The sequence below is a fragment of the Pelecanus crispus genome, chromosome 7 (assembly GCF_030463565.1).
Source record: "Pelecanus crispus isolate bPelCri1 chromosome 7, bPelCri1.pri, whole genome shotgun sequence".
Lineage (NCBI taxonomy): Eukaryota > Metazoa > Chordata > Aves > Pelecaniformes > Pelecanidae > Pelecanus > Pelecanus crispus.
The window spans coordinates 11,737,816-11,762,244 of NC_134649.1; the positions used below are offsets into that span (position 1 = coordinate 11,737,816).

General features: G+C 44.9%; 1 protein-coding gene across 1 annotated transcript; it reads right to left on the bottom strand.

Annotated features, from left to right (window-relative positions):
* Nucleotides 1-5,735: 5,735 nt before the first annotated feature.
* WHAMM (WASP homolog associated with actin, golgi membranes and microtubules) lies at nucleotides 5,736-20,702 on the bottom strand. Its single transcript, XM_075713756.1, has 10 exons — nucleotides 20,148-20,702; nucleotides 16,653-16,826; nucleotides 15,131-15,281; nucleotides 14,428-14,597; nucleotides 13,560-13,725; nucleotides 12,419-12,606; nucleotides 10,867-10,953; nucleotides 10,686-10,781; nucleotides 9,828-10,302; nucleotides 5,736-7,047 (listed from the first exon to the last, which is right to left on the bottom strand). Exons 1-10 carry the CDS (start codon nucleotides 20,685-20,687, stop codon nucleotides 6,761-6,763), a joined length of 2,334 nt encoding a protein of 777 aa, XP_075569871.1. The 5' UTR covers nucleotides 20,688-20,702; the 3' UTR covers nucleotides 5,736-6,760.
* Between the last annotated feature and the right edge of the window lie 3,727 nt (nucleotides 20,703-24,429).

Genomic DNA, 24,429 nt, shown 5'->3' on the forward strand with positions numbered 1-24,429 from the left:
CTTGCTTCACCTCTGGTCCAGATGTCTCCTTGCCCATTTACAGCTCATTAGAGATATATTGATGACGGCAGTCCTGCTAGACTGCCATTTGCATCGCCCTGCGGAATACCGCCGCTGTTGCTGGCAGTCAGCCCCCAGGGATGGAGGCTGGTCCACAGAGCCAGCCCCATTTCTGCCACCAGGTACAGCATGGGGAGCCCCTGCCCTTGGGGGAGCAGGCAGCTGCCTCGTGTGCAGGCAGAGGCACTGGCACTCACCAGTGCCGGGAGGGAACGGGAGTGTCACACGTGCAGGCTGTGTCTCCCCAGCGTGCAGCCCTTTTCCCTGCAGCAGATGCTTCCTGGAGCATTTACATGGGCAAAGTGTGCCTTTTGGCACAGCAGCCAGCATATGCTTCTGCTTCACCACTCTGTGTGCCTGCACACTTTTCAGTATTTTTATTCCAAAATAGCAGGCCTGCCGGCTTGGGAAGGAGGGCACGGAGCAGAGCTCTCTGGGTAGGCTGGGGGAAGCGTAGGTGCTTGATCCTATTTCACTGTCACCTCTGCTTCGCAGGAAGAGACCGTGGGAAGGCAGTGACTCACTTGCTGATGAATAGTGATTTGAGCATGTCTCCAGGAGTGGGACGGATTCATTTTGTCACCCCCAGCGTCTGCACTGCCCACTGCCATGGTGCCGAGACGCGCGGCTACCACGCTGCTGGCGTCAGAGCTGGCTGCCTTTCAATCCCTTCTCAGTGAGAAGAGGATGGAAACTGGGTCGGAGCAGAGGCTGCTGCTGATTCTCAGAGCAATACTTTTTGGTTCTGCAAAGACACCCACGGGATGGTGTTTAGACTATTGCCTTGGGATAGAAGGGAGCCGCAAATGTCTGACACTAAGAGTGCTTAACTGACTCTTTCAAGCGGGCATAAACCCAATCTCCCAGTAGGACACTGAGTCTCTTCCGCAAGCTGCAGCCTGGCCAGCATTTCCCCAGACTGCTTGCCCTTTGGCTACCAGCAGGGCAGCGCTGTATGTTGCTGTGCGTCAGGGGGTGCGCGTGCTCCCTTTCCATCGGGACGCCCTTGTTCAGGGCTGACCCCAGCCGCAGCCACATGACCCCCCCTTACCTGCAGCCAGCTGCCCGGGGAGGCTGCTTTTCACCCCTGTCAGTGCTTTGCTGGGGATCGGGGGCAGGAGGGGGATCTGGTGGAAAATGAGCAACTCCAGTTTTGCTAAACATGTTTTCTGAGCAGTTTGTGGCTCACTCTTACTGCAAAGCAATGGCTTCCTAAGATGGCTTGTTTTACAAAGCATTTTCACAAGTAGCTGAGCTGTTAATGTCACTGCTACCTGAGCAGATTTAATTGTGCTGCTTCTTGCTTTCAGCTGAGCATGACATGCTGAGAATGAAAATCGCATACCTTTTCACCAGGAAAAAGAAATGCCATGTTCTGAAGTAGTTTCGAGTGTGTGTTTCCCCCAGGGATTCATTCACATATTGTTCTGAACTGCTTTTGCTGCCAAGGTTTGCTGTGGCATTTATTAAAGGATGCCTTCAATACCATTCACCTTTTATCATCGCCACAGGTTTAATTGAAATGATGTGTCCCTCTTTCCTACCAATATCACATTATTATGGTGTGTAGTGCACAAATGCGCTCTTGGATGCAAACAAGAAGTTTTGGAATTAAAACCATGCTTTTCAAGTGAGGGCATGCGTAGCCTTAAATCTCATTTTCTCCAAAGGGAGCACACTCTTATCTACCAACCTCTTCTTTGTGAAGGAGGACTAAAAAAAGAAGCATTTCCCATCTTTTTGTTAGGCCTAATTAATGCCTTCATACTGATCATCTTTCTCCCTCTTGCTCCCGGTGTCTTGGCGTACATCTGCATCTTTTTATTTTAAGGAATAAAAGAAATGAGTGGAAGTGATTGAAGAACAGCCCATGGCCACTGACCTGCAAACCTTCCTGGGCACCACTTCAAACCTGGGCACGTTAGTAGTCCCTGTAGTCCCACAGGGTTTCTGTGGCTTCTCGGACACGAGGGGCTGCAGGAGGCCGGTGGTGGCTGCACCGCGGTGGTGGCACCGCTGGCACTTCAGCCCTGGCCCGGGTGGGCTGGCAGGGCGGTGGGTGATGCTCTCGCCTTCCCTGGGACAAGAAATACCCCTGGGCCAGCTCCTCTGCGAGGGGGAGAGGAGGAAAGGCCCTGTAAAGTCCAGGTTAAACCTTGATTTTTGGTAGAAACAGCCGTTTAGTGTGGGTTTTTTTCTTGGTTTTAACAGGAAGGCAGAGAAAGGCAGCATTCAGGCATGGTACGGTTTGCACCGGCGAGCAGGCTGCTCGTGCAGTACACCAGCCACGTCCAGCCACGTATCTTAGGAAACAGCCAAGGAAACACATGTGGTTCAAATGGAGATAGGCTTTGGAGTTTTTAACACAATTTGATATTAGATTAAATACTTTTATAGCATGTTTATAGTTCTCTGTATATAGAAATGCTCACAGTTCCCAAGCACTGGTGGTGAGGACCGGGCATCTCCCAGCTCCGGGCACACTCCCCATCCCTTGTGCAAACAGCAGTAACTCCAGGACCTGCGGATGGGGGTGAGGTGTTTTCTGTTGCTGAGAAGCCCATAGGGGAGGACAGGCTATCCTTGTGCAAGCACGTTATATAAATCAGCATCAATTTCCAAATTAATTCAGAGAGATTCTTTGAACACGTACAAGTGAAGTGACATATATTCTCAAGCCCCTGTAAGATCAGAGTCTGGATCACTTCAGAGCATTCACACTCAGACTTAATTATTTGCTTGATTCAATGCCATTTTGCAGGGGAAAAAAAAAAAAAGTCAGTATCCAGCTTGTGAGTCAGCCCTGTATGCTGAGCTGGGGGAGGTCGGTTATGGAGGAGCTTCATAAACCCCAAAAAGTGGCACGTTGACAGAAATGCTGACAAATCCGTAGCTGCACTGGCATTACCGGCTACGGCCACGGTGCTCCACACGCTGGGTAACGCTGCCGCGACTCTTCTCTTGCTGTGATCAAAGCGCTGGGATTTCAAAGTGAAATTCTTTTAGACAGACCAAGTCATCTTTGAATATATTAACTTTAAACCTCCCTAAAACTACTGGCAGCTGCTGTCTGGACTGCCCACATCTAGTTAGAGAGATCACAAGCCACAGAGATACTGATTTATAGAAATTGATCTCTTTACCTCATTACTGGGCTTTCCAGCAAATCTGTGCATTATTAACTCTTTAAAGCCAGACAACTGTATTATTTCAGTTTAAACAAATCAATTTCTGCAGCTGGATGATCAGAGCAGACTATTCCCATTAATTTACTAGCCCAGGGTGAGATACTTTAAGAAGGGTATTAAATGTCAAAAAGCTGTCGCAGCAGTTTTGCAGGTTAATATTAATCTAGCCGGGTAGAGCTGGTCATCACAGAGCCAACCCGCCACTCCAGTTTCTCCCATTTTGCCCATCAGCCTTTGCACGTTGCAAAAGCACATGACACCAGCAGCTGCACCGGACCTGCCGGAGCATGCCAAGGTGGGAAGATGCCTGCTGAAGCCAGAGCTCAAATCCAGATTAAGGCTTCACTTCACTTGACACTTCAGATGGTTTCTCTTGAGTGCACCATCAACCTGGGGTAAATCAGCCTCAGGGCACCGGGGCCATTTCCTAACCCCACCATTCCCTGGGCAGCCTGGTGCCAGTGACACAGGACAGGTCATAGTCACGGAGAGCCAGAAGAAAAAAAATCTGAGGGTGATTCAGTGAGGGTTTTGGGGTTTTTTTTCAGTCTTCTTACATCTGAGCATCTCTCAGAAAATGAGCTGTGGCTTCCCCCACGGAGCAAACAGCCTCAAGGCAGTACAACAAGGAGCAGGCATGCGTCGGCTGGCCACAGGCTGCAAACCTCTCCCTGCCGCAGCACGCCGGCAATACCAGCAGCACCTCGGGGTGTGTTTGTCTAACCTGCTTTTTAAAGATTGCCAGTGATGGGAACGCCACCACCTTCCCAGGCAATCTGTCCCTGCACCTCTCTGCCCTCACTGTTTGTTAGAAAGGTTTTCCTACCATTAACCTGATCCTTCCAGTTGTACTTTAAGCCCGTTATCTCCCTGTGAACACGCAGAACAAATTACTCCCCTCCTCTTCACGGCAGCCTCTTGCGTATTTGAAAACTGCTCTCTTCTTCAGGCTAATGCCAGTGCTTTTGGTGTTTTTCCTGCTCATGTTTCTGACATCCAGGAGCACTGGTGCTCCGGCAGCTGCCTCTTGCCAGGAGCTGCACCCGTGGGCACAGCCGGGACCCCACCAGCGTCTCCTGGCACTGCGGCGGTGCAAGAGCTGCTCTGCGTCCTGTGAGCCCTATTCCCATCAGGGCTCATCTCTGCTGAGTAGCATCCTTCAAATTTTGGTAGTGAACCAAGCGACAAGGATGTTTGATAGAGGTGAAATCTTCCACACCAACTAGAAAATTGCTGCAGCATATTTATCACAGAGCAGATTTGTTGGCCGTACTGGAAATGAAGTGGGCTTCAGAAAACAGGTGGGTTCAGGCAGTTTCTGAGTGGGCTTTTAAGGACGTTTTTCAGCCTGGGATGTAGAGAGCTCTGTTGAATGCCTGAGATCAGCCCCTAGCTGAGCTTCAGGCACAGCTGCAAAAGAAAACTCTAGGTAGGAGAAATCACTGTCCAGTGTCGCCGTTACTCAGATGGCCTCTCCTGGGTAAAATTGCTGCTGTTAAACAAACAAAAGCAGTAAGATTTGTTGAGAATTTGCAACTCCCTTATTCTCTGCATTCTTTAAATTGCTGCATTTAACTCCCTAGCACTGTAGCTGAGAATTCAACCATAGTAATAAAACGGCGAGGGGCTCTGCCCTGGACTCCGAGCTGCCATTTGGCAGGAGGGGCCAGCCGCGGGAAGGCACTCGAGCCTCTGCGCCCTTTCCCTCAGCTTTAAATAACCGCACAGCTAAAGGGCACGGCATGCGCCAGGGCAGCTCTTGGCCCCAGCACCAGCCCCCTCCGCCCTCCCTGCCGCTGGCCGAGCACCCCCTCTTCCCAAGGCAACCTTGGGGAAGGAATCTCCACTCTTGAAGGACCGGATTTTGTCCTCGGTTCCAGTCTATGGGAAACATTCAGCATTTGGGATGCTGAAGTCCGAATGCGCAATAAATTCACCCCTGCTCCCCGCCAGCTCAGCACAGCCCTTGCCCCCGGGCCGAGCTCAGGGGCAGGCAGGGAGGTGCGGGCGCACTGTGGCATCGTGCCCGCCAGCTCCCCTCTGCAGGCATCGAGTCAGAAGTGTTGAGTAAGAACTGACCCGCGCTGCTGCTGCTTTCATCTCCATTTGGTTCAATGGCAGCGGACAAAAAAAAGGTTGGGTTTTTCCTAACTTCAAAATAGCAGTAGCTGCTGAAACAGTAAAAAATGAACGCCCAGCTCCTGCTTCTCGCATGAAAACTGTTGCATACATATTTACTGTGCTGATTAAACAGATCTGCTACTCTACAGGAAAACAGGGAATTAAAGCACTGTATTTGCAATTTTTTTTACCAAATTACAATGCATAAATATTTGAGAAACTAAGCGCATTTACATATACCGTTAGTGAGAGAGCGCAATTGCTGTATGGCTGCCACTTGCTATCAAAAACCAGAGCACCTGGTGTAAAGCAACGCTTACTTCATAGCAGTATCCTGAAATGACAGCACACTGAATTCACTTGTTCTGTCAGGATATATTTTTATTAAGGGTCAGTATAAACTCCAAAAGAAACTTGGAATCATTTTTGTCACTATCTATCCAAAATAGAAACAGTCTCTAAATTGAATGTAGCTGAATTTTTAAATAGTCAGGTTGCAGGCACAATGCAAATATCTGCCATTTATAAGGCTATCAGGTAATTTAAATTCATGAGAGTAGCTATAAGCATGTATTGATGTTCTCAGTGGAGAAATGCAGCTCTGTATTACAGGGCTAGATCCCAGAAAATATTATATACAATATTTTGGCTTGCTTTCATGCCAACAGTTCATTGTAAATGTCGATGTATGAAAAACATTTAGCATCTAAAAATCCTCTATATTTAAGCTTCCAGCTAAAAAGTAAACTTTTCAGTAATTACTACAGTAGTGTTTATTTCACACTGGATAGTAATTTTTCCAATCAGTATTACCAAGCCCATTCATAAGTGCACACTTTATAACATAATGATAAATGGAGTATCCATGTAGTTATCTGAGAGTAAGCTGTATTAGACAAACAAAATGTTGAAGAAATCTCTGGACAATGGAGGTAGGAATGAGAGGTTCCAGATTATGCTAAGTTTTCTGGTTTGCCTCTATCACCACAAATTTCGTTCTACTTTCATCTGACAAAATAGATTTTCAGTTAGTTTTTAACTCCTTAAACTGTGTTGTGATACCATTACCTACTGCATAGTAACAACCTAACAATGTATGTTTCAACCCAGCATTTTAGCTGTCTTCAGGTGTGGTGAAAATTCTACATGGTTGAGCCAGAAATACCTATTAATGCAAGCATAGTTTGGAGCATGATTTCTCATGCAAAAATAATGATTTGCAGCTCCTGTAGAAAATCAATAGGATTCTTTTACTCTACAAGACATTTTGGACTGTGAGAAGAACACACACGATCACGCTGTTCTTTCATTTTGAAAGGGACAGTCTTCTACAATGTGCAAAATGAGACACACACTCCGTTCCAGTCAGTATGTCTGTTACTCTGAATTGGTTAGCCGTCCCATTCTCCATTATTCTGATCATTGCTTTCCTCCTCTTCAGAATCAGCAGACACTTTCTTAATTCTCTGGATGACTGCCTTAATGCTTCTCTCTAACTCATTAGTGGATCCTTTACTGACATCTTTCTCAGTATCTCGATTCACTTTTCTTAGTTTAACTCCTTGCCTTATGGCAGAGAGGATGTTGTCTTTTACAGAGGCATACGGATTTGGCTGTTCCACTTTGCGAAGATGAACTTCACTGCGTTTTAGAGAAGCCAAAACCTCATCCATGGAACCTGCAACAGATAAATCTACCGTTATCAGAAGAACGAACAAGACCACCGCACTTAGAGATATAAAATCCTACCCAAGTGTTCAGGGTTCTTCCTCTCGTCTTTGCTAGAAACAGGAAAAAGACTGGTCTGTTCTGGCACAGACTCTTTCAAGCTTCTGCAACACCAGGCTCTGGAATTGCTTTTAAAAAGCAGTTAAAGCTTTTATATCTTGAACTGAGAATCCAACACCTCTTCAAAATTACACAAGGTTGTGCTCTAAGGAAGAAATTATACACAAAGGAGGATGCTTCTTTTTCATTATAACTTTACGGGCTTTCAAAAAAATTTCAGTGAACCAAAAAATCTCTTGTATTCTGTATTAGAAACAATCTACCACTCCTCTTAGCTTGCTCAGATGCCTGCTGAGACTGTCAATTGCATTTTTGCTCAGCCAAGAGAAAAATTAAAGGATTTGAGTAGAAGGGCTTGAAACTGCACTACTGAAGTCAGTGGGAGCCAGATCAGGCCCTAAGCAGGCAGGTAGGCAGCTCTTTTCTGTATGGACTTAAAAAATAATTCCCATTTTACAACATGATTTAAATCTCAGGCGTATGTTTCTGAACTTCAGACCATAAAGGACACCATAGTGAGAGAGCTTCTACTAGTTCTCTTGATATGCACTGTAATTTGCGTTTTACTTATTCTGTTGGATTCTTTGTTGCTAGCTTCAGACTGTCGGACAGGGAGGCAGTTTCCCTGGACAGCAGCCGACTCCTACAGCCACAGGTTCAGACCATCTGCACCTCACAGCTAGAAGTATTTTTGCCGTGCACAGTGCACAGAAGGTCACGTGATTAACATCAAGCACTTGAAATGTAACATTCTGCTAAATCCTGTGGTACCTTCAGAGACTGAGATGCCAGAAAAGGATCAAGCAAAGATCCACCAACTTGTCTTACAAAGCCTTCAAGTAGGTTTTAAGTCTATTAATCAAATGGGCTGCCTGGTAGAAGACTAGTCAGACTAACAAATTATAAAAGAAGTTCCCCTTGGAAAATATGTTAACACATTATAGACAATATTTTCAACATCAGAATATGAACCTCTCCTGGCTTTTCACACGCAAAGACATGACTAGTCCATGTGTAACTAAAACCAACCTCTTTTGAAGCTGTTTCAGTAAGTTTCTGTGGCAGTATTTTATCAATTACTATTACAGCAATTAACATGCTGGTTTTCTTCATGAAATGGGTATAAACAACCAATTGGATCTCTCCAGTAAAGAAAAAGGATTTTTCTTATCCAAAAATAATGAAAGGACATCAATGTTAGGCTGTGAATGGTAGCAAATATTAGCTACTAGCAAGGCTGTTCCAGTAACAATCAGACTACTCTGGTGTACAACTCCTGTTGCTAATCAAAGCTTCTTAAGCATATCTGTGGCAGAGTTATCCCACAGACCTCCCAGACGGAAGTCTGCACACTGACCCACTGCACAGTAGTTTGTCACGGTAACTCAACTGCATCTCAGCCCTTCAGCTGCTTGTACTTCCCCACACCTTGGAAGACCTGAAAATGCTGAACTTTCCTTGGTATTTCTGCCTGTGGTTTGCCTCTTAACTGAGAGGGTACCAAGGTTACTTGGATGTATTGTGCGTAATCTGAAAAGGAAAAGGAATGTACCACATTTAAAGACATGCTTCACCGTAGCATAAGCTCCACTGTGAAAAATGACAATAAAAAATTGCTGTCTTCCAACTTGGATCAATCTCCCTGACACAGTCAAAATATGGGCTTGCTTTAGAGATAAAAATAAACCTGTTCGCAGGATGTAACCACTGCAGCCTTGAGAGACTGCTGAGCTCTATTCTCATTCAAACCACTGTTTGAATTGCCGAGTTCAGCCTTCAATTACACCTGCATGATCTTGCTAACAAAGCAGAGGTGTAACAGAACAGAAACTTTTGCCCTAGGAACGTTAGTATGCCAAAGCTATCCATCTGCCTTTCAAATCCTGGTTGAATTCTGCATGAATTCTCTTAAGAAACCTTCATTTAGAAACCAAGCAAATTCTAAGTGGACACAGGCTGTGCATACCTTAGAAATGCAAGCAGCCCAACTGCTAGCTCTGTAGCACATAAATGCTAAAGTGCAGCATTAGTACAACCACAAATTGACCCACAGTTGGTCTTCTGACTGGACAGGTCGTTAATCCTCATTCAAAATGCCACATTCCGTTCAAAAGTTGCAAAATTGTGGCAAGAACCAGCCTGGTAATAAAGGTTGCTTCTCACCAAACAACATGAATAAACCTCCTCTCCTTGGAATTTCTTCTGACACCTTCCTACCCATTACAGCAGTGGGATTTGCACGGTCTTAAGAAATGCAGGTCCTGAATTAAGATCTCCACAGAACTAGTAGTGCTGTGATTAAGCATGGTTTTAACTAACTTGTAAGGCTGTACTTGATAAACGTAGGATTCCAGCAGAGATTCAAGTTCGAATGTCCTAAAAGATTGACCTGTCCAATTTGACAGTGCTTCCCCAAAAACACAGAGTCACACGCTCTGAGCATGAGGACCCTGTGACGTGTATCAAGCAGGATACACAATCATTGTTACTCATTTAGCATCCTGAGTTATGGTCAGTTTTATTGTGTGTGGTTTCTTAGACTAAGCTTTCCAAGACCTTAATTCTCCTGAGCAAGACTGCACACTATTCCTGTCCAGAACCAGACGGAGGGAAAACAGAAAAATACAGGAAATGAAAAAAAAGAACACCAGTTGATGTGAGCCTTCTTACCCATGTAATTATTTATAGACCTCCTGGATGAGTCATCCTGTTTGTGCAGTCCAGGGCTTTCCGTGGGGCCATCGGAGCTAAGGGGAAGTGGCTTATCCTCTGTTGCTGACGGTGTCTTTAACTGGAGAGGTAAGGGGGGAGGTGGGGGAGGAGGGGGTAAAGGAGGAGGGGGCGGAGGAGGTGGTGGTGATGGGGAGGATGGAGACACCATCAATCCTTCACTGTACTTTTGTTGCTCTGAGTCACGAGCAGTAACAAAAATCTGGACAGGTATATCTGCTGGGGTATTCTGATGTGAAGCTTTTGATTCTTTGGCTTCTACTAGCAGTATGCTCTTTGGCTGCTCTGGAGCTGCCCTTGCTCTTGACGAAGGTGGAGGGGACAGTACTGCAGCCTGCTGAGTGATGCTTTGTGGCAACTTGGGACTGAGAGGCCGGGGATGAGATGTTTTCAGAACAACATGAGCTGGACACTTCTGAAAAACAAGTCATAAGGCAGGAGGTCACATCTCCTTTGGACTTGCCGAAACATCAACCCCACAGAGACAAAAACCCACAGAGCACAGACCTGTCCCACTCACTCAATTCAAGCAGAAAATTCAACCCTGAACAGATTTAATTTAATATCAATGTATTTCTTTCAAAGCCATTTCCTCACTTGCATTCTTTGTAACAGGTTCTGCACCTGGAAACTATATCTTTAGCGGATTTAATCCTCTTGACTCATCACACACAAGCCTATTTTAGGCTATCAAAATGGTTGTCTCTGATTCGGACCGTGCTCACACAGTGAGCTATGGCTACTTTCTGACGTTGTGTTTTGACACCATTTAGGACTACTGTAGTTCACAGTACTTGCCTCCCTGAATGTTTTCAGCCTCTCCAGCGTCTTCTGACGTTCCTGGCTTATCCAAGCTTTTTTCTTTTTCTCCTCCTCTTTTTGCTTGTCTCTCTTCTGCATTAAAACACAAGTAAGTAAGCATTAGTGTGTGAAAAAAAAGCAGCTGCCAGGTTCTCCAAGGCTGCTATTCAGTACTCACTATCTGTATGCTGTGATGCTGCTGGAAGCGTTTTTTGCTCTCTTCTGCCTCTTGCAGTCTCTGCCGATGGCTTGCTTCACATTGATCCTGGTAGAACAACAAAATTCATGCAACCCTTGGTTAGTTCACATTTACTATGCACCATCTGTGCCATTAACTCTTGTGCACAAGCCACTAAGTGATCAAGGCTGAGTGCTTAGTTGTGTCAAGAAGGATGGCTAAGCTCAATCAGTGGCAGATGTGAGACCCTGAAGGTGAAGTCTGTGGGACTCCTTCATGGCTAAAGCCAATGGGATCTTTTGTTCTCCTAATTAGTGATACAGTTATTCATGCTGCAGAGGGAACATACCCAGACCTGAATCGATCACTCTGTCTTAAATTTAGGTTAAAAAAAAAAAAAAAAAGAGAGAAGAAAGGAGGAAGAAAAAAAAAAAAAAGCAGCAACAAGCTCTGAAGAAATTCCACTCAGGTACCATCTGGAGGGAAGGGGTGCAAAGAAATGAGGAAGAAGGCAAGAGGGAAGCTAGCAGGGCATTACAAAAATACAAGGCTACTTTCCCCCTATCCCTTATTTGCCATAGCTCCCAAGTACAAAAGCCAGGGAAGCAAAGGTATGGGAAGCACAATGAATGCCTAACAGGGGTACCTTCTGTTAGTAACAAAGTGCCGCAGAGAAGCTGCAGGCTTCAATATTTTCTCTGGGAGTCGCTATTTGTCACTGTACAGAGGGGGATTATCCACATGGCTGGGTAAGCATTTGCAAATCATCTGGCATTCAGCTTTAGTGTTATATAACCAACAGACAGCAATTAAGTGAATGAAAACAGAGGTAAAGGAAGTTCTGCCGAGGAAGCAGTTGCAAGCAAGAGGCAATGATGGCCCACAAAACCTTTCCAATGTCTTTCCCATTTTGTCCAGGCTAAGGTCCAGACAGACTGCAGCTTAAACTCTGCTCTCTGCCCCAGCAGGACTGTGCAGGTGTAAGGTAAGCTCAGCTCACTGGGAAGGTTCATGAGAGTCAACTGTGATCTCACTTGTGTCTTCCTAGTGTTCTGCTCTGAATGGGAAACAAAGGAAAAAACTGCCCTTTGCACAGAACTGAGAGGCTCAAGAGAGAATTGCAGCAGTTAAATTTTCCTCTCCCTCCCATTCAAAGGTAAAGCATCACTTCATGGGTTGTTCGGTCACTGCAGCTTCCTTCATTGCAGGCCATTTCCTCCTGTACTGCAGCTGCTTTGTAAAAGGCTGTCAGGGCAAAGCTCCAGCTGGCCACAGCAGGGCTCTGGTAAGGCTTAGCTGATAGGGGAACACCTCCTGGGTCACCCACGTAAGTTTGTGCTCTCTTAATAAACTAGAGAGGCACTTGCACCACACAGTGGAGTGTAAAGCTGGCTTAAAATCACACTGCCCCTCTTTCTGTTTGGAGGCCTTGGCACCGAGTCACCTATCATCTTGTATGCTCCACCCAAAGCTTCCCTGGTTGTTTCCTGTCCATCCCTCATGAGTCAAGACATCAGCTAAAGAAAATGCACATCTCCAGGACTGCATTTACTTTTTTGTTCCTGAGGTAGGCTCTCCTCGCACAGACAGTCCCACGCTTTGTCTCCAACTGTTTAGTCTTCTGCCTCAGCATCGTCATTTCTGACAAGTTAGCGTAATGTTGTCCCATTGTCTGTTCAATGACCTTGAGCTCCTCAGGATTTTCACATGTATCATAGTAAACAACTTCATCCTGTTTCTCTAAAAAGGCATTTGGCATTTTTTTAAAAACCCCAAAATTGCCACAGTTATTTAAACATTTAAAGAACTAATGACATTTTAAAAGCCATTGAAAGCAGTGATTTAGTTATTAGAGAGTGTAATGCTCCAGAGCCGAGCTTGGTCCTTCAAAGTCTTACACAAACACGTCATGTTACTCACAGGGGTGCTTTGCAGGATCAAATTTATGCTGTTAGCACTTGTTGTTATTTAGCTTCCTCTTTCAAATGTCTCTCTCTGCTTTAACTCCTACCTTCACCGACTGGAGTTTTCCTGGAAAACTGAAGACTGTTCTGATCAACACTGGGTGACTTATTTTACTATTTACCAGGTTTTAATTATGCAACAAGCAGGAGCAACGTTTATTTCACAGTAATAGAGAATTCATAAGCACAAACAAGACTGGTGCCTAATTTGGTCATAAAGATGTTACGAAGAGACACTTAGACTGGAATATAGCAGTACTCAAGTACCATCTAGCTATAATCACCTCTTTTTGTCATTACAGGATGTATTTTGCAATTTCTTCTACATGTGAAATTACAACAGATTTGTGATGAATTTCAGGACCCACTTCAGTAGGTCACAATATCCAGAGTTTCTATGCACAGATCCTCTAACTGCGAGAGCAGTTAAGCATTTTCAATATAAGTTATTCCATATGCTAAACCAGCGCATGCACATATCACAGCTGCTGTCAAGACGAGCTACCAGTGTGACTTTTTTTGAAACTTGTGTTACCAAGTTAGTGTCTAATTAGTCAGAAGACAAAATATCAGACGGTGCCAAGGTATCAATGTTTTCCAATGATGCTTTCTACTATCAAGACCTGAGCAGTGACAATCATCCTTTTTTTTTTTTTAAAAAGTGAAAACAGAGGCGGCTATATCACTTCTGTGTTTTGGATATGTGCTTAAGTATTTGTTTATTCTTACCTTTAATCTGTCTCCTTAAAGTGTCCAACTGTACAATAAGCAACATCTCTTCATGTTTCAATACTTCAAGCTGTACATTATATAATTCCAGCTGCGTTTCATAATACTGTATTTCCAGCTCCTCCACTACAGTGAAGTTCTCTTCTTGTTCACTGAAGTTCTCCAACTGTATAGCCCCAAATGGAAAATAAAAAGCAGTAATAACAAAATATGCACACATGGAACATGCACAGATGCACAAGTACCTGTACAGAGCCTGGCCTAACTGGCAGCTGCTTAGGTGCTTTGGTATGGAAACAACAGAATATTAGAAATGGCTTGGAGCAGAAACTCAGAGGAGCAGAGAGGCTTATTAACCTAAAGTGTAATTTTATCTTAAGTCTACCAGGAAAGACTTCATGATAATCTGTACAAATAATACCACTCCCAATAACAGTTATATATGGTGCAGTACACTACTCTTGGAAAATAAATATCTGGTACTCCTAGTTAGATAGCATCAGAAGATTAAAATTAAATAAGCATATTTTGCAGTGTCCTCTGAAAATAATATGCAGTCTTTATCTTCCTAAAATTAACAATTTCAAAGGTTAATATCACAAACGCTAACATGACAATATCACAAATGCTAATGTGACACTTGAACTGTAAAAGCATGTATCTTAACCTGTGCTAAGTGTCCTCATACGTGCAGGAGCAATTTAAAAAAAGTGGAGACACACATTATTCCACAACTTAAAACCATGTTGAAAACCTAAGCTGTTTCATAGACAAAGACTTTGAAAGTCTACTCCCATGACCACTTCGGCAGGTTTTGATCAGCCCTTCATAGAACAGTGACAGAAAAGGAGGCTTTGCAAGGTCTTACATTTTTCTGAATGCCAGCTCTCTTCTGTCTCAGGCACAACTCTCTTGCCCTCAGATGCTGAAGGGTTTCTTTAGCTAACATACATTTCAGGTTTTCTAGTCGTGGCAAAGCTGATGCCCAGGTGGTTTTACCAAATCTTTCCTGATCTTGTTCCATCTGTTTGTGCATTGCTGCAGATGAAAACATTGCAATAAGATATGAGAAACGCAGTGTACTAATAGCCCTTGTGTGTTTCTACTATAGCTGCAGTACTAAAAATGCTGATGCTACTAAACAATTTCTGAAGCTTCTTTAGAAATTACAGGACTAAAAGGTTGAATTTGTGATTTTATATATGTAAGTAAAATACTTTGTTGTACCATGGAAACATGCCTTAACAGTTACACAGCAATCTACTTGGTTAACATGCTGAAATCCCTGAGGCTTGCATATCAAGCATTAAAAGTGTGCATGGTTTTTGTTCAGAGGTTTGCAGCCGTTAAGTCTCAGGCCTTGATAATGTTTGTGTGCAAGCCAAATGCAAGCTGTAAAACAAATTGGTTAAAAGATATAAATCTTAAGTGAATAAAATGCTTCTTTCTTAAGCTGGACATTCATCCTAACCTTGGGGTCTGCAGAGAGAGACCAGCAAAGGTGTAAGAAGAGCTCTCAATCCCCTAAATGAAGTATTTACACAACATTTTGTGTAAATCATTCTGATTACCTGCCAGAGCCTTTACAGTTTCCTTGAAGTAGTTCACAGTGATATCCTGAATGGAGCACACGGCACTCTCGGCTCGCTTAGTCCATTCTTCAGCATCTTTCTGCAAAGCTGCTACTCTTTTAGGACCCAAATTATCATACTGCAAAGATTTCTGCAAGATGACAAAATTCTCAGTTACCAACTGGTTACCACAGTGGTGCAGCCTGCATTATGCTATACTTAAAAGACACTTCAAGCAAGGCAGAACATGGTGGCAAACACGACCTTCCCCCTCACCTGTCACAAAGTGAATTGCTACTCATGCCTATGTATTGCCTTGTTCCTCATTCTCTAGGCTAACTCAGAAACTTTGCTCCCCAATCATGACTCCACACTTAACTTTGGATTAATTTATTTCTTAAAATATTTTTAAACTATCACCTTAAAAATCATGTCCAACACAAGTGTTTTCAGTTGTTACTAAAAGTAACTCAAAACCACTCTTCCACGTGCAATGTTCTCTTCTATTTTTCCCCACGTGTTGACAGCACATTGTACTGTCAGGTTCTCCAGTTTGGCAGTTCTTTCACACAGAAACAGGGATATAGAAAAGAAATGGAAGAGAGTATTTTCAAGTCCACAAAGTGTACATGGGTGCAAGACTAGTATTCAAACATTATTTTTAAAGAATTAGATTTCAAATGAGCCTAAATATCCCTTAAGAGTTTTTTTAATACAGAAACACACTTTCTCTTTCATCCATTCCAATTTTCACTTTAATTTTCAGTACAGCATACTGGATATTTTATTTTCACAGATTTAGACCTTCAGTATCCAAGAACCTTAGTCTAAACTTAAAGCTGTTCTGCTCTTTTCAAGAACATTAACAGCTCACTTTAATTTTAAGACTAAGGAAAAATCAAAATAGTAGTTGGCTCTCTTTTCCAGGGGCATCATCACTTTCAGTATGAGCTTCCCATTTAAGATGCATATAAAATTAAACAAACACAGTGACAACTGACATGTTTTAATCTGTACTTCTAGCAGGTTGTAGCAGCAATAGAAAACTGCTTTGTGTAGTAAGATCTCCTCTGCCTTCTGTTCTGCCACCACAACTGAGTTAATACGGCGCATCAGCATTGCTGGGAGATGGTATTCTCAACGCCACAAACTAATCCCACTGAAGGTGGCACAACAAAGGCTACTTAGATCTCTGTAAATTCAGCCTACCAGAGAGTAAACCCCAGAGAGGTGGAGCTTGGGGATGTTTTCCTTTTAATTCCTCAAAACAGAGAGAAGTGGGACACTAGTGAGAAGACAGCTGCAGTTCTATTCAAGCCAATACCATGGACTCTGAGATCCTCTTGAGAGTGGTTCTGCCCTAACTCTGAATTTCTCAGTCACGTTTGGTGCCTTGGCAGGGGAAAAAAAGTAGGTACAGACAGAAGTAGGGAATGTTAAATGATCTGAGTCTAAACTGCTCCAAGAGTAGCTGATGCCCTACTATATAACTTGGCCTTTCTCTTTGTAAAGGCAGACCTACCAGGATTTCCAGTTTGTACAGTGTCGCCAGCTCTCGCATATCTCTGAAGGGCTGCAGTAAATACTGGTAGAATTGTGTTGCCATGGCAACCAAATCCTGATAAGCTTCATCTTCTTCTTCATAAACCTTCATCAAAGCCACCATTGTGTCAGCATTTTTATGCTGCTGAAGAACCTAATGGCATAAAAGGTAAATCAGACTTAGCTGCTTTGCATTCATGTGTGCTGACTGTTGATGAGCTTTGGTGGAAAGGACCTGCCACTTGCCATTTGATGAACAGGCAGGGCTTCCCACTACACAGGAGGTGTACGCCACGCATTCAGCAGCCACTCCCAGCTGGAAATATCTTTAACACCGCACTGTTAAAGGCACCAATTGCTGCATATTGCATTGGGAGACTGCAAGGAGTATCATGCCTAGGGCTTCCACCAGAGAAATTCTAATAGCTGTGTGCAGATGACTTGGTTGCTGCTTTTTACAAACACAAAGGGGAAACTGGGGAAGTCTGTGTACTGGAAGGACAAGTAAGGTATTCTTAAATTAGCTCTTGCATTGCTTCCACAATTACTAAATGCCTGCTAATATGAAATGAGTTTCTGGATCCAGAATTTCTGACTTCGGGCATAGAAAAATCAGATTGCCATTTAAAAATAAGAATTTAGGAAACACATTTATACTCCTGATATACCCTGCAGTTAAATTCCTTTAACATTTGTATAATTTATTAGTTTATTCTAATCTTAGTTCTAGGGACGTTACACTTTGTAACTTGTAATTCTTCCATGGAACAACCACCTTTCTGATACACTAGTCCTTATTTAAGGTCTTTATTTGCTTCTGTGACAAAATAGAAAGTTGGAAACTTCCCCTCAACTGCATTTGTTTACTGGCACCAATCAAAGCTTCAAAGATTTTTCTTTGACAGCAGCTAGCAGAGACCATGGTGCGCTCTATGGGCCAGGATAGAGTGCGCCAGCTGAGGGAACACAGCTAAGTTCTGCTGAGAAACACAGACCTTCCTGGAAAGATAGTGTTTGTTCTACAGCTCTGTAAGGAGGGAAGGGAATAGGGCGTGTTTGGTGCTACAACAATGAGAAAAAGTATTAGAAACATAAGCTTGATTGTGTTGCAAATGAAAAACACTGAAATTAAACCATCACCTTTGCTCTTTCCAGCTGAGTCTGGGTAAGACAGCAGGAGCAAAGTTCCCAGCTGTGGAGGCATTTCCCCAGGGAAAATCCATAGATGTCAGCTCAAGGGCATTTCCCACCCATCCTCCCTCCAGGCCTAGCACAGGCAGGACAGGAGTTCGTGGTAGCTCACACACAGCCCTAGGGCCCATCTGCAGCAATTTAACAGACTGCTTTTTCTCCACTTGAAGCCAAATTGAAACACAGTAGTTCATTTTCTCATTCCCATACTCAAAGCAAGTAGTGAGGGTCATGCTACTCCTGGAGGATGCTTATAGTGAGTAGACAGGAAGTATTAGTGAAACTTCAAGGTCAACTCATGAGACAATTATTCATTACAAGGATTCGGGGTTGGGGGGGGGGGGCAGGAGACAGGTGGTTGGGGGACAACATTTTGTCTGTTTCAAAGCAAAATCCTTGTTTTACACAATCTGATATTCTTTTCATAGAATTCTGGTTCCCCATTAGCCTAACCGACTCCTCTAGTTGTTTTAACAGTATCGCTCTTGGGTTTTTTCTTTTGTCTTTGCCTGTGTGTTCAAAGAAGTATATACACAATACTACTCTCCCTCCATCTTGTACCAGTGTCTTCTGCATCCTTCAAAATTAATTTCCTGCCCCAGAGGATGAAGTATTTGAGAAGGACATGGATGTAAAGAGGGAAGAAGGATGCTCTGATACTTAAGGCTAGTTTAGTGCCAGAAGAGGCAGGTTTTATTTCTTGAATCTTGCATAACTTGGTCTAGACTGCAATATAATGAATTTATGTTAGGCCTGCAAATACAACACTCTATAGCATGTTTAGCCATATCTAAAATATAGTTGGAAATAGCAGAATAACCGGCACCGAGTTATACTTAACCACCAAACCCCGAACTGCCACATGGCTGTACATGCTTGTGCTGCTTGCAAAAGAGCATGGTGGCTAGAATGTATTTCTAACTGGGCCATGAATTGTTATAGTCAGTTACAGAAACCGTAGCTTTTGAATACAGCACTGTACACAAAGTTCATGTAAACTAAAGTTGTCTTTTAAAAACAGTGTCTTTCTGAAACAATAATGTTGTTACAGCTGTCAAAGACTGAAATAGGAAACAGAAGGCTAAAGCCAACTGTCTTAACTTTCCTCCAAAGCATGATCACTTTCATAAAATACCTTTCAGCATACTTTGCCAGGAAATAGACTGCAAACAGATACTACAAGACAACTACACCAGCAACACACTGGTGAGCCTCAAGTACCTGTAACTCTTGTTTTAACATACTGACGTCCTAATTGCAACCACATTACTAGATACCATCTTTTAAATTCCATGTTTACTACAAGGGCGGGGGGAACAGGAACACAGCTACAGCAAGAAGAAAGGTATGATGCTAAAGGGAGAAAGGGCTAACATCATCATCAGTTCATACAACCCTTAGGCCAGAATTTGACACTTATAACAATTTCTCTGACTATAAAACATCTATTTGGCACAGGTCCACAGCTAAGTTTGGTTTTAATAAAAAACCTGACTGAGAATCCCCCAGTTACAGGCATTACTGCTAACAGGCAGATTGAGACCTTCATAGGTAGGTTAGAAAATCAGAGCATGATTGTACTCTCCCCTTCAGTTACTGCTCCACCTATTGCACAACACTGCTGGATATTTTTAGCAATGTGTTTTTGTAGGAGCGCTTGCAGCTTAAGTAAGCGCCCTGATGTCTTATACGGACTGCCCACCCAGAGCTGGCTTATTCCCCACTTAATGAAGTAGCCCTTACAAAAAAATGATGACACTCAGTACTTGAGAAAGTTGACTTAGTGATTTCCAGACAATCAAAAAAGTATTTGTATAAGCACTAATCTGAACACTGGACAATACTATGAGCAAGACAGTATCAGTGACTTGGTCACCCTGCTCACATTACCCAAATGCGAGTCTGACCCGAGTGACTGAAGCTCTTGCAGCAAAGGCTGCCAGCCTCGCAGGTGAGCAAGAGGTGCTAAAGCTGAGGCTCAGACAGGTGCACCCACCGGCTGTGCTGCAGCACGGAACAGCGAAGGCGGTCCTACACCGAGGGAACCTTTTCTGCCTACAGGGAGAGCAGGCGGAGGCCCCGCAGCACACACACACACCCCGCCCCGCACCCCTCAGGGACAGCCTCAGGCCGCTGCGCTCCCTCGGGCGAGCAGGCCCAGGCCAGCCCGGAGGCGCCTGCCGGCCCCCTCCGCGGTGCCGGCCCAGGCCACTGGCCCCCTCAGGCCCCGCCGGCGCTGCGGGGCGGCCCATCCGCACCCCCCGCCCGGCCCCGGGGCCCGTACCCGCCGCAGGGCCTCCTTGGCCCGGGCCAGGTGGCCGCGCAGAGCCCTCCCGCGGAGCTCGTGGAGACTCTCGAAGTACTCGTCGTCGCGGCGGCGGTCGGCGGCGAAGAGGGCGTCCAGCACCACTCGGCCGCCGCAGAACTCCAGGGCCCAGCCCAGGTAGAGCTCCAGCTCCCGGCACAGCTCCTGCACCTCGGCCTCGCCCGGCGCCGCGCCGCCGGGGAACAGCACGGCCCAGAGCCCGCCGCCGCCGCCGGCGCCGGGCAAGGTGGGCGGCAGCGCGGGGAAGGCGGGCTCCAGGCGCGGACAGACGGCCGCCAGCTGCCGGTGGACGCCGCGCAGGGCCGGCGCCGAGAAGAGGCCGGCCCAGCTCTGCGGGGCCTGCGCCGCCGCCTCCGCCCGGCCGTGGCAGGTCACGGCGAACGCGCCCTCCACGCTGTTCCAGCCCACGAGGAAGCGGAGCCGCGGCGGCTGAGGCTCGGCGAAGGCGGTGTCGCGCACGGCCACCCACCCCTCCAGGCTGTCGGGCTGCGGCTCCATAATGGCGGCGGCCGCGCAGCGCCCGCGCCCGCGGAGCGAAACAGAAACCGAACGGCCTTAAAGGCGCCGCGCGCAGCCGGCGAGGGGGCGGGCCCCTCGCGACACGTCACCCTCAGCTCGGGGACCCATTGGCGGGTGTCGCCCGAGGGCGGGGACAAGGCGGGGCCGCCGGCGGGGGGCGGGGCGGGAGGCCATCCCACAGGGGGTACGAAAATAAATAATCATGGAATCGTAGAATCGTTTGGGTTGGAAAAGACCTTTGAGATCATGCAGTCCAACCATTAACCTAACATTACCAAGTCCACACTAAACCAATTAAGGGTAGAGTAGTATTTCATGTTTCCTGGCTTGGTGGCTGCATTATTTTTTAATGAAAGTAAAAACTAGGAATCATTAAGGTTGGAAAGGACCTCTAAGATCATCAGTCCAACCATCAAGCCAACACCACCATGCCCACTAAACCATAGAATCATAGAATCCTTTAGGTTGGAAAAGACCTTTAAGATCATCCAGTCCAACCATTAACCTACACTACCAAGTCCACACTAAACCAATCAAGGGTAGACTAGACTAAACCATGTCCCAGAGTGCCACATCTACCCATTTTTTGAATGCCTCCAGGGATGGTGACTCCACCACCTCTCTGGGCAGCCTGTTCCAATGCTTGACTACCCTTTCCATGAAGAAATTTTTCCTAATATCCAACCTAAACCTCCCCTGGCGCAGCTTGAGCCCATTTCCTCTTGTCCTATCGCTAACTACATGGGAGAAGAGACCAACACCCACCTCGCTACAACCTCCTTTCAGGGAGTTGTAGAGAGCAATAAGGTCTCCCCTCAGCCTCCTCTTCCCCAGGCTGAACAACCCCAGTTGCCTCAGCCGCTCCTCATAAGGCCTGTGCTCCAGACCCTTCACCAGCTTTGTTGCCCTTCTCAGGAGAGTGGGAGGTGAGGGCGGCGGAATGCATGCATAAAGGCCTGAAGTGCGCGCAAAAAGAAAAAAAAGTTATTTTTGTGAAATAAGCAGTTTTTTCTGTGAAGAGTGGTGGGCAGGCTGCACAAGACACACGGCCCTGCGGGAACGAGCACGGGCATTACCCCAGGGCCTCCCCACACTGTGGGGCTCCGCCATTTTCCTGTGCCCCAGGGGTTTGAGCCGTTGACTGCTGTGGCCGCTGGCTGAGGGAAAGCTGCCGTGTGCGACCAGTTTTCCAGCCATCGTTCCCACGGGCCCAGCAAAATTTCACAAGTTGTTCCCAGCTGAAAGGCCACGCTCTTTCCCTGTGCTTCAAAATGGAGACGTGCGCTACCCAGTACCAGCATTCGAGGCCTAGGGGTGGCGGGTGGCCCCGGGCCCCAGCGCCTGCCGTGCCACACACCCAGAGGCCGTGGCCACAAACCACTTTGCAGTCAAATGGTGCTTGTCCTTAAATCAAACTCAGTCCTAAGGTTGTCATGCTTATTATACTGCCTAAATACCACCTCACGGGCCTCTGAGGCGAGTGGGGAGCAAAGGGGGTTTTATACAGCATATATCTCTTATTCAGGCCTTGTGTACAAAGCTGAATTTAATCCATGGTAAACAGACTGTTACATTCTAGTCTTTGGAAGCAAAGCTGACACTACTAATTTTTCAATAAATTAAGGCCTGCAAGATAGTGTAGCTTAACAGTATAAGGGCAAAAATAAGATCCTCATTTGAAAAATTAATAAAATCTGTCTGACAGCATAAATGTTAACATTTCAGCAAAGGCTACATCATTTATGTGAAAACGTTTCTGCTCTGATCTCACAGATGATAGAGGCACTGTCAGCGGTAATGAGATCGTTACTACATGGGTAATTAACTTGTAATTCCTTGCAGAAACAGCAAACAGTTGCACTGCTAGAAATGTGTGGAAATGACACCAGGTTTAATTGGAAAAGGAGGAAAAAGCTGAGCTGTGTCAAGATCCAATAGATGTTTCCCCGTGTGCTGTCCCCTGAGCTCAAGACATATGTCATGCAATGTTCTCAAACGTGCTTAAAGGCAAGGCTGGCTCAGTAGCATGTTCACAAGCAGAAGATTATGTATGCTGGACAACTGTGGGTTTGAGTGGATGCATAAAGCTCAAGTGCTACAGTAATCACAATAATCAGTGGTAATGTACAGCCTGGTTTTTGTCAGGTGAAACACTACTGAGTGCAGACTGAAAGGATACGTTCCTGTGAAAACCCTCCCTAGCTGGGCTGTTGGCCACTTTCTTCACTACAAGTAGCTTTCCAGCAGTCTAGCATACACATACAGGGTGGGCGTGTATATGTATGTATCATAAGTGTATAAAACATTATGATTTCTGATTTTTTTTCTAAATTCTGGGGTTTTAATATTTTTTTCTAGAATCTGATCTTGATTCCAATGCAACCCCATAGTAAAGCTTCTGCTAATTTAATGGAGAGAAGGACTTTGCCATTAAACTTTTGCAAAGAACAGAACAGATACTTCCATTTAAATATGCAGAAATGTGGTAAGTATGCATCCAGCCGTTTAAGTTAGTTTGTGCAGAGTGCATGTGTTGTGTATCCCACGCACGATACTCTGCCTAGCACCACAGCCTTGGAAATCACGCCTACAGTCAATGACGGCACTCTGCTGGGTTTATTAATACCAGCTCAGAAAGTGAGAGGGTGCTCTGGCTTTAGCAGGGGGTCTGTATAATTGTTCCAAGTACTTCAGATCCAGGAATCAACCTTCAGAGTCTTTTCTCAGCATATGACATTCATCCTGGTGACACTCAAGTAGCACGCTGCTGAAGGACAGCTGGGGCACGTCTATATTTGTTCCATTGCTCATTGCTGGCGTGTCCCCTGAGCAAAGAGGCGGTCTAGGGTTACGGTAATAAGTCTTCCAACTGCAGTCATAGGAAAGTGGCAGGGAATTGCTTTTGTGTGAATTAATTTTTACTAGGGGAAATAAATATGAAGTTTGATGCCATCTGAGCTATCAGAAGAATTTATGACGTCTTAAGATAGAAGGCAAGTTTTTAGGTAGTAACATTCTTTGTTATATATTTTCGATAATTGATGGTCACGGACTTAAACATTCTTCACTGTAATAGTATCTGTGCCTGTAAACTGAGCAAACACTGAGCAATCATCTGAAAATCTTATCTAGGCAGCAGGGTTCCAGACAAGCTTAATTATGTTGATTTTAATTTATGTAATTTAATTTCATTTTGGTAGGAAAAATACTTGTTAATTCAGTTTTCTAGTTAGTAGTAGCTTCTAAAGCAAGACTTACTGCTATAATTATGGGGAAAAAAGTCTTTGTGGGAGCCAGACAACTTTTCCTGGTATGTGCCAAGACCTTTTCTCTGTTTAATATGTTAAAATTTGCATGATTTATTTTATTCCCTTTAGCATAAATAGTATTTCTGCCTAACTTGAGTATTTTTTGTATATAGTAAGACATTGGTGGTTGTAGAATCCACACCCATGTCTGCAGTGCCAGAAGACAAACAGTGAACTTCTGTGTGTGTTTTCTTGCAGATCTGGTAGGCTGGACTCTTTTCAGTCATTGATATAAAACTGGAGAGTTGGAAGTTTCTTAGCATTTTTCACTGGTTCAGGAAGTTGCTTTCTAATAAGTTACTGACTGTGTTGACTTTGTTACCTAAGTAATCCTCAGGAATATTAGTAAAATATTGATGAAATAAATTTGAAGTGATAGGAAGTACTCAAAACTATGAAGACCATAAAAAGTA

Bases quoted from the DNA above. Each gene is read 5' to 3' on its own strand.
- WHAMM (XM_075713756.1), bottom strand. From the start codon at position 20,687: ATGGAGCCGCAGCCCGACAGCCTGGAGGGGTGGGTGGCCGTGCGCGAC. The intron at 14,598-15,130 runs GTAATCAGAATG...TTTCATCTGCAG, and splicing joins AACTGTAAAGGCTCTGGCAG to CAATGCACAAACAGATGGAA. The intron at 7,048-9,827 runs GTAAGAAGGCTC...TATCTGTTGCAG, and splicing joins GTCTATAAATAATTACATGG to GTTCCATGGATGAGGTTTTG.